This window comes from Octodon degus, unplaced genomic scaffold, assembly GCF_000260255.1.
Source record: "Octodon degus isolate 3935 unplaced genomic scaffold, OctDeg1.0 scaffold00132, whole genome shotgun sequence".
In the NCBI taxonomy this organism is placed as follows: Eukaryota; Metazoa; Chordata; class Mammalia; order Rodentia; family Octodontidae; genus Octodon; species Octodon degus.
Window position 1 is genome coordinate 17,303 of NW_004524708.1, and position 10,330 is coordinate 27,632.

General features: G+C 48.1%; 1 protein-coding gene across 2 annotated transcripts in view; it reads left to right on the plus strand.

The window, feature by feature from the left end:
* The window catches only part of LOC101565157 (pulmonary surfactant-associated protein D), a 16,882-nt gene extending 7,124 nt beyond the window's left edge, over positions 1–9,758 (plus strand). The window contains exons 3-8 of one of the 2 annotated variants that reach the window (XM_023701283.1): positions 4,595–4,711; positions 4,961–5,077; positions 5,390–5,506; positions 6,229–6,336; positions 6,909–6,992; positions 9,160–9,310. In XM_023701283.1, coding sequence (XP_023557051.1) covers positions 4,595–4,711; positions 4,961–5,077; positions 5,390–5,506; positions 6,229–6,336; positions 6,909–6,992; positions 9,160–9,296 — 680 coding nt within the window. In that variant the 3' untranslated portion in view covers positions 9,297–9,310. The other variant, XM_004641211.2, reaches the window with a different exon arrangement.
* The last annotated feature ends 572 nt before the right edge of the window (positions 9,759–10,330 follow it).

The following is a 10,330-nucleotide window of genomic DNA, read 5'->3' on the forward strand; positions in this document are numbered from 1 at the left end:
AAAGAAAGAGAAAGAAAGAATATAGCTTTGTGGGGCAAGAGAAAGGTATTTGTTTTTCCTGCATGGATCAAAAGCACTCCCAAATGAATGAGCTGGACCCAGAAGTGGCTGCTTAGAGATGAACTAAGAGGTATGGGACTCCTTACCGGCCCTTTCCAAGATTCGAAGCTCCCTCTGGGCCTCAGGAAGGGCAATGGATTGAATACTGAAACAGGCAGTGGCAGGTTGAGATGGGGTAGGGAAGCTTGTTGCAAGGAATGTGGAAGAGGCCTCCACTATCCATGCAGGTACCTTGCCCCTACAACTCATTTCAACCCTGGATTTGGGTTGATTCTTGGAGAGAAGACAGCATACAGTTGGGCAGGGAGAATCAACACCCTTTAGCTTGTCACTTCTGGTCACTCTAATCACTTGACTGTTGTTTCTGAGAATTTGTGTGTCTGAGAACGTTGGGAGCTGTGAGCACCTTCAGAATCCTTAAACAAGTAGACCTGTGTCACTCCAAAACCTGCACTTGTAACATCTTCCTCTATAGACTTTGAAGACTATGGGCCTCATAAATTGCTGAGTAGGACACAAGAGGAGATATCCTTAAGCAGGGATGGAGGGGGGATCTGGAGTCCCTTGGGGAGCTCACAGACACATCACAGGGAACAAGTAAGGCCCTGCAGGGGCAGGTCCCTTATGGCCAGAATGTCCATCATTCCTGCCCAGAAAGATTCACCGAGAGTCCCTCTAAGGATGCTCATCTTCCTCAGACAATCCCACACCTCACAACACCCTGCAAGGCTCCCCATGACCCCTCTCTACCCCTGCTTGCTTCTCTGCCCTCAATGCCTCCCACACTCCCTTTACTCATCCATGCTTACTTCTTGCTGGATCTTAAATACCTCTATCCCCTCTCCCCTGGAACCCAACATTCCCTTTCATCATAGATACTCCTTCCACTGGGAATGTTCACTGTCCACTTTCACTGTCCACTTTTGTTGGACACTTTGTTTCATTAGTGTCTTTGCAAAGGTGATAAAACCTGGGGAGTGCTGCTGTTAAGTGCTTTCCAACAGAAGAGTCTTATACAACAAACAAACCTTATGATGTGTCCTCATCTACCTTATTCACCAGATTTGGCACCATACAATTTCTGATGCTTTCCCAAAGTCAAAATGACCCCCGTCAAATGAAAGCTTCCTCAACTACCATGCTTACAACAGCTACCACTGTCTTCAACACTCCCTGCATGTTGTCTGACCTCTGTAGTACCTACTATAACCCAACATGCCATGAATGTAACTTTTAATTCTGGTTGTCTTTTCTTTTTTTCTATAGGGTTGAAGTTCATGACAAAGAGTTGTTTTTTTGTTTTTTGTGGGTTTTTTTGGTCTTTTTTTTTGGCACTGCCCCACTAGCATTGAGGACATTTTTAGTACATGGTAGAAGCTTAATAAATATTGGAGGAATGAGTAAGTGAGTGAAATATTGAAGGGAAGAGGAATTTCAAGACTGGCCCAACTGTAAGACCATAATGATTTACCTCAGGTGGCGCTAGGGTACAGCATTAGATTGCTGGGGAATCCTGAAATGTGGAATTAATGCTTTAGGCAGTGTGCTTACCAGTTTTCATGTCACTGAAACATACTTGAAGGAGGAAAGATTTAATTTGATTCATTATTTCACCTGATTCAGAACATGGACAGCAGGCTCAGCATAGACACATCATAGAGAAGTGGCAGGTGAGCACCCATGCTTAGTTCATGGCCACCAGGAAGCAGAGCAGAGGAACAGTGCCAGAGAAGAGGGACCAGAAATGTCTGAGGCCATGCCTGCAAGGCCACCTCCATGCAACCAGGAGTGTGCTTTCCCAGCGTGCTAATTGTTTCTTAATTAGGATTAACAGTCACAGGGCGCTAGTGTGCTGCTGTTGAGGTGGGAGGCCTTCCTCCACCTAGGAATCACTCAGCCACCAGAGTTTATGCACTGGGTACTGGTGACCTCTAGCAGCATCTCTGTAGAGTGGCTGTTTTCCGTTGGCCCACTGTGCTGCTGCTAGCTTGGCCACAGTGGAACCCTAGAGAAGCTGAGCCTGAACTCAGCAGTCTCTGCCCTCAGCCATGGGCATGACTGGAGGTGGGGCACAGATCTGTTACCCTCTGCTACCATGCCATGCTTATCAGGGACTGCAACCAACATCAGGGCACAGTGCCCAGTACAATCTCCATTTACCCAGCCAACTCTGTCACCCACATCACAACCAGACTCCTGCCCCTGGAAGGCCTGTCCCCTCCTGTCACAAAGACATAGTTTTCAAGTCTGGAAGACTCTCGTTTTCTCCACAAAGTGACATAGAGAAGACCATTCTTAAGTTGCACATGTGGGTGGGACCAGGGATACCATGGTGAGGTGGAAGGCTTCTCCTACAGTATGTGTCTTGACTTTACCCTCTTTCACAGTGTATTATAAGTCTCTTATGGTGGCCAACAAGATAGCTCAGTGTTCTAAAGCACCGGCTTAGGCAAGCTTAGGCAATTGCACAGGGACCCTGGTTTGATCCCCGGCACCACATGCAGTGCCATCCATGCTCCCAGGGTGAACCAACAACAAAAATCAAAAATTAAACAAACAAAAAACAAATCTCTTATGGACCAGGGCTGGAGCCTAATAGATCCAACCCAGTGTTAATCATAAGGTCAATATGAATAGATGTATTTTTTTAGTTTTAATCAATACTTATTAATTGTATATTTTAATAGGATTCAATATATTTCCAGACATGTACACATTGTGCAATATATAGATGACCAAATCCAGCTTCTCTTCACCCCATACACACCCTTCCTAATCTTTGATAGTCTTTACATTTAGGTCAATATTTATTAGCTTCTACATATGGGAGAGAACATGGTATTTATCTTTCTGCATTTGGCTTATATTGCCTAATATGTTATGCTCCAATTCCATCTGTTTATCTGAATAATACAGGCTGAAGAGTACTCATCAGGTGTATATATACCACATTGTCTTTATCCATTTATCTATTCATAGGCACTAGGCTGATTCTACCATGAATAGTACTGCAATAGATATGGAGGTGCAGGTATGTCTTTGGCATGCTAGTTTCATTTTTTTGGATAAACACCCAGAAATGGGATAGTTGCATTATACAGAGAATGTAGTTTTAGATTTTCTTTAAGACTGTCCATACTGTCCTCCATAATAGTTGTTCTACTTTATGTTGCTTTATTTGCATTGTGTAATGCATTTTATTCTTTTTAATTTTTTATTCATGTTAATAAGAAAAAATAGCATTGAAACAGTTTCAAAAACAGATTAGGATAGTTACAATAGTTGATGCATTGCATATTGTTGTCTTTGTTGTAGTTATACAGAGGACAAGATGTAGACATGGTATCTTGTCTAAACAATATTAGTACAAGCCTTTCTTCTCATTGAAATAAGAGAAAGTAGATGTACATTCCTGAAAAAGAGTTCTGAAACAAAAAAAAAAAAAAAAAGAAAGAGGGCCGGCCAAATAGCTCAGTGGATTAAAGTGACTGCAAGCAGGCACAAGGGCCGGGGGTTCGATTCCCGGGCCTGCTGCACTGGCCCCATTCCCAGGGTGTGCTGAGATGGCAATTGAGATTGGGCGTGCTCACACATGCCTATAATCAAAGCTCTTGGGAGGCTGGAATCAGGTGGATCACTACAAGTCTGATCTAGTAGTGAGAACTGGAATACCCTGTAGACCCTTCCCTAAAATACAGAAGAAAAAAAAAAGAGTTCTTTTTATCTCCACATCCTCAATATTAGTCATTTTGTTTTGTTTTGATTTTGTTCTGAGAAAATTAGAAAACATGTAATCTCATTGTAGTTGTAATTGCTTTTACCAGATGGTTCATGATATGGAGCATGTTTTCTGTCATATTTGACTATTTGTATGTCTTTAGAGATATATTTATTCACACCGTTTGCCTGTTTTTAAATTGGACTCCTTGTTCTCTTCTCTTAAGTGTTTTGAATACCATGTGCATCCTGGATGCTGGGCCTTAGTCAGATGCAGAGCCAGTAGACCAGCTCTGTCGTGCAATAGTTTTCCTCCTCACTCTGCTAATGTTTCCCTCTTCTACACAGCTTTTTTATTTTATGTCACCTTATTGGTCAATGTTTATTTTTGCTTTCTGAGCTTTTAGGGTTCTTCATGAACAAAAAAATATTCAAGTGGACAAATAACTGAATGAGCATCTGTTTGGTTTCATTTCTGATGTAACTACCAACTCTCCATATGTTTGTAAGCCTATATATGCATGCATGTATGTGTGTATGTATGTATAAATGCATATATAAAGCAAGATATCCATGGACAGAGGGAAAGGTTGACAAATTGCCTTCTTGCCAGGGTAAGGAACACCTCTCTGGAAAGTCTCTTTTCTCAAAATTGATGCAGACAGCTGTTTCCTAGCTCACCACTGGACCAGGGTGTGTGCCTGTGGAAGTCTATGTCTGTAGAACGCTGAAGGCATGCCAGGGATTGACCCTGAAGGCTGCTTGCTCTCTCCTGACAATCAGACTAACTTTGTGTCCATTTCTTTTTCTGCTACAGGCTTTCCAGGAGCTGTAGGGCCAGCAGGAATGCCTGGACGAACTGGCCCAGTTGGGCCCAAAGGGGACAATGGCTCTGATGGAAAGCCTGGACGAAAGGGCGATCCTGGACAAAGTGGTGAGCAATTGGACATGGAATTCAAATGTGTCCAAGTGGTGTCTGTGCCAGTAGGCTACAGGGGTAGCCATGTGCTGGGCCCATCCCAGGAAGAAAGAAGACAGAGTTTCTGAAAGCAGCACTGGGTTACCTCAGGACTGACTGGGCCTGCTGTGGATGCCTCTTTGACCTCTACTACTACTGTCACTCCAGGCATCCCCTCTGTCAAGAGGGCTTAGTGTCACTGACTAAGATTGTCTTTTTCCCCAGGACCCCCAGGACTCCCGGGTGTGCCTGGTCTGGTAGGAAAAGATGGTCCCCCTGGAAAGCAGGGGGACATAGGTCCTCAAGGCAAGCCAGGCCCCAAAGGAGAGACTGGACCCAAAGGTAGGTGGAAGGGTAGTGGCTAGAAAATGGGAGGAAGGAATGACAGCTTGATCTGTGGTGGATGAGGGATGCTCAGAAGGCCAGGAGGAGGCCAGGCTGTAAGGACCGGGAAAGTTTTGTCATGTGCTCCTTCCCATCACCCTGATGTTAGGGCTGACTTACTCCTACCAGCCACAGAAGAACCCCAGCAGTAAGGAGCTTGGCCAGGTGCCTTCTCTGACCCTAGTGTGGGTGAAAAGCTCTACTACAGGAGAGATGACACTTGCTGAGAACACTTGTGGTGGCATTTGTCCCTGTGTGTTTCTTCCTCAGGAGAAGTAGGTGCCCCAGGTGTACAGGGTTCCACAGGAGCAAACGGCCCCACAGGCCCTAAAGGAGAGAAAGGTGCCCCTGCTGAACCTGGAGCCCCCGGAAGGGCAGGGGCAGCAGGTGAGTGATGGCGGTCCTGGGACTGGATCCCGTTAGCTGGGCACACTTGGCTCCCTCCTCCCCACCACATGAGGCCAGAACTGGCATTGCCAGCTCACTCGGCCCAGGCACATTTCTTGTCACTTGTACGCAGTACCAATATACACAACTCTAATGAGGAAAGGTTTATTTGGGCTTACAGTTTGTAGAGGTTTCAGTTGATGGTTGGCTGGCTCCAAGACAGGTGGCATGACAGAGGGGCATGACAGGGGGAAAGATATTATGGCACAGCAGCCAGAAGACAGGAAGTGAAGGGAGAAGCCAGCAAGGGAGACAAACCCTTCTGGGCCACACCCTCCATGACCCGCCTCCTCTAACCAGGCCCCACATCCTAACAGCCTGACAGCTGGGAGCCCCATAATCCAATCACTTCCTGAATCCCCACCCCGAGTGTGTGAGTCTCTTGGGAAATGTATGGTATAAATCCTGAATCTGCATCCAAGGCAGATGCAGTTCTGGGCTCTGGAAATCATCTGTTGGGAGAAGGCAGTGCTAGTCTGTGTCCTGGGAAGTCAGTTGCCAGTGACAGGGACAGCTGTGCACAGAGGAGGTGGACTGCTGTGTTCTGGGCAGTGTGTAACGGGGAGAATGAAGAGCCAAGTACTGAGGATCGGGCCTGTGCAGAGGAGGAGAAAACTCTGCAAAGTGGCTGAACTGCTCACTCTGCTATTCTTGCATCTCAGGGCCTGCTGGAGCTGTCGGTCCACCGGGACCTGTGGGTGCCAGAGGACCCCCAGGACTGAAGGGTGGCAGAGGGGCTCCTGGAGCAAAGGGTGAAAGTGGGCTTTCAGGTGAGGTGGTCGCTCCTGGCTCTGGGTACAACACTTGGGAAAGGCTTGGGGAGAGGGACCCTCTTCAGCTCAACACCGTCTACCTGTGGGTCAGAAGCTGATGAAAGGCTCATGGTTGCAGGGCGGAATCAGGCTTTGGCCTCAGCTATCACTGCAGGTGAGAAGGCAAATCCAGGCAGTTTCTTCAACTGACCTGAAAACGTAGCAGCCACCCTCCCAGCTAGAAGGACAGCATTGAGTACCCAGTGAGCCAGGACATGAGGAGTGTATATTCCTACTCCACACATGGAAGAGGGGAGATGCCACTATTATATTCCCAGAATTCAGAGTGACAATGACATCTAGTTGTCAGAGCGGCTCAGGGCCCAGTCTGTCCATAGCAGAACCCTAAGAAATTCGTGCATAAAGAGGTCACCTGGGTTAGTAAATGTAACCTGGCTAGGGGTCAGCCCCCTCCCCAACCTACCCCAACTATCCACCTGCAACCGTTCACCATTCCCCAAGGCCCAGGCTCTGGGGTGTTCCTGGGCTGTGCTGCACAAACCTTCATCCTGAGCTTATCTCCCCTGCAGACATCACTTTTCTGAAGCAGCAGGTGGCAGCCTTCCAGGACCAGTTAGAGAATCTCAAGGCTACCTTGTCTTGCTACAAGAATGGTGAGCTCCTGGACACAAGGCTCTGCTGCACATGAAGATGTTACTACTAACTGGTCTGGGCCTTGGGGTTGGGGTGAGCTGGGGTGAGAGCTTTGACTGAGACTAAGGGGAACTTTGCCCAGGGTCTTGGAAGGGAGTGAATGGGGATACACCTGGAACTGGGCTTGAAACTAGAGCTGGGAGTAGGGATAAAGTGAAGACTGTGTTGGAACAGGGACGCCTCCTAAAAGTTGTTCTGGCATTAGTAAGTGGAGGTGCCCTGTGAGCAGCTCAGGCTGGCAGAAATACTGTCAATGGTGTCCCATTTCTGAGCACTCTCCAGCCTCATCACTCATGCCCTGAGGCAGTCTGCAGCCCTTCCCTATTGCCTGGACTGTGCTGGTCTCTGTGTGTGACAAGAGGACAACCAGGAATGCCATGCATTGCAAGCCTGGGGGCCAGGTGTTGGGGGCCAGAGATGGCACTGCAGCCCAAGGAAGCACTGAAGTCAAGTGCTGCTTTAGGAGACATGCAGGCTGGCCTGGCCTTGGTCTGTGGCCAGTGAGCATCTCAATTCCAGGTACTTCTGAGCCAAGTGGTGACCATGATGCCCCTGGGCTTCAGCTGGGCTGGCCCTGCTGCAGCTGTGAGGCACAAGAAGCAGAGCTCTTGCCCTCGCTGTGCAATCCTGTGTATCCCAGGCATGCAGAGCCACAGCCCTTGGCTCTCTGTGACTTTTGGAATCCACCTCAGTTCCCAGATGCCCCTTCTCCTGTTCTGCTCTTCTTAACATCAGTTTTTACTCAATGTCTCTCTAAACCAGAAAAGTAAGTTTTCTGACTAAGTACAGCATGAAGGGAATCATTTGAGTAGGACATAGGTTTGGCTTCTAGGTATTGAAACTCAGGTTAGTTTCAGTCCTTTGGTACTTCTCCCTCGCTCCACAAACACATTCATAGATGCACTCATTTCCATAGGTACACTGATACAAGCACATAAACATACACATGTGCACCTGCTGCACATGCATGTACTTAAATATGATCATTCATTCCACATCCATCTACATCCATTGGCTCACATGTCCATGGGGACATTCACCACTTTGTGCTAAGTGTTCTATCACTGGGATGCTAAGCATGTGGGTTATTTATATCCTACTGCTCAAGGTCATTGCTAAGGGTAGATTCTGCAAATTCAAAAAAGTGCAGCCTCCATCGGAAGGACTGCCACGTGCCTTTGGATGACTGCACAGACACATTCACGTGGCTTATGTGTACCTGCCTGAGGTCTGGAGCATAAATCCAGTGAAGATGCATGAATCTTACACTGATCTCACTCAGGGCTCTCTGGGTTTTGTGGAGCCCACAGAGAACTTTCTCCCAAGTCTCTATTAAAGATGCTCAGGAACAGACAGTGAATTGGCATGCAGCCTGCACCCTGCAAGCCCAAGTCAAGGAGCACAGCCCTCTCTGAAGCCTCGATAGCTGAGTGCCTTATGCAGACTTCCATGTGTGGACCCAGAACCACGGGGAGGGGGACAGAATGGCTGAAGTGGTACTTGGCATGTTGTGCTGGTGAGGCTTCTGTGAGGTGGTCCCTTACTTTACAGGGACAAAGAAGTGGAAACTCTGAAAGGAAAGTGACTTTGCAGTGTCCACCTGGACATAACCAGGGTGGGTATTAATGTTTGGGCTTTGATTTTGTTTAGGACTCTCCAGCATGCTACATACACAGATTATCCTCTCAGACACCCTCATTCCAACCCTCAGCACCTCCAGGGCAGACTGAATGGCAGGAGCACACACACACACACACACACACACACACCCCAAGAGCCCGACCTGGACTAGACCCGAGCAGAAACTGACACCTAGCAATCTCTGATGTCCTTCCTGTCCTCTCCCCATCACACAGCACAGTCGAACAGGAGTGACAAAGGGGTCCCTGCACAATGGTTCTTGGTATTCTCAGAAATGGGTGTAGGCCTGTAATCATTTCCCTGGGAAAAACTGTTCAATTCTACATAGTAACTAAAAAGCTCAATTCCAGCATACAACATGGGCTGACAGGAAAAGAGAAACTGAGTGTTGGGTCAGGCTAACTTCTTTAACTATGTATTTGCGGCCTGTATGGATTTGGGCCTTACTTGACTTCTCTACCCTCTCTTTGTCTCCCCTGTGGACAGGGGCCATGTCCCCCTCTCCCAGTGCTACTCTGGATCCATATCTTGTTCACATCCTTTGCGGTGTCCTGACATCCTGGAGCAGAAGGCTAGGGTCACTGCATAGAGAACCCAGACTCCTGAGTTCTGACCAGCCTTAACCCAACTCTGTTTCCTCCAGCTGAGCTTTACTCCAATGGCCGAAGTGTTGGAAACAAGATCTTCAAGACAGGGGGTGCCGTAAAAAATTTTGAAGGGGCACAGGTGATGTGCAGTCAGGCTGGCGGGCAGGTGGCCTCCCCACACTCTGCGGCAGAGAATGCTGCTTTGCAGGAGCTGGTCACAGCTCAGAACAAAATCGCTTTCCTGAGCATGACAGACAGCAAGAAGGAGGGCACATTTGTCTACCCATCCAGAGAGGCCCTGGTCTACTCCAACTGGGCCTCTAAGGAGCCCAACAACCTTGGCGGCACAGAGCACTGCATAGAGTTATTCACCGATGGCAAGTGGAATGACTGCAATTGTGGAGAGAATCGCCTCGTCATCTGCGAGTTCTGAGCCCTCCCCAGGAGGGGTGCCAACATCCCTCTGGCCACCAAAAGAATGATCTGTGCCAGCCCAAAGTAGCCAAAAAGAATACTGCAGATGCCTCTCTAAGTATGCAAGACACCTGCCCACAACGAAGCCCAGCAGAGAAGGGGTCACCTGTCCTCCCAGTTATAAGAAATAAAAGTCAGTTTCCTCTACCCCATCACAAATCCAGGGACTTATTTCCAGCCCTTCTGCTTACCCAACTCTCAGCTGCATCAGGCTCCATTGGCCTCTCCCTCCCTTTTCAAGCTCTCCCTCCTCTGGGCTCTCAGGGACACCACTGCTGCCTACCGTGACTGTCATGCTCCAACTTGTCATCTGCTCATTCACACTGCTGTCCTTGAATGCTGGATGGAGGAGCACCAAGTCTCAGCTGGGACTTTCTTCTCTGCTTGTCGCTGCAGGATGAACACCCCTGGTCCCTCCCCCCATCACAAATCCAGGGACTTATTTCCAGCCCTTCTGCTTACCCAACTCTCAGCTGCATCAGGCTCCACTGTCACATTCTACCTACAAGCTGACCACTCCAGCACACAGATCCATGTTCAGGACTCCCTCTACATCCCAAACTTCTCTCCATGCACTTGGGAGCCCCAGAGCTGGA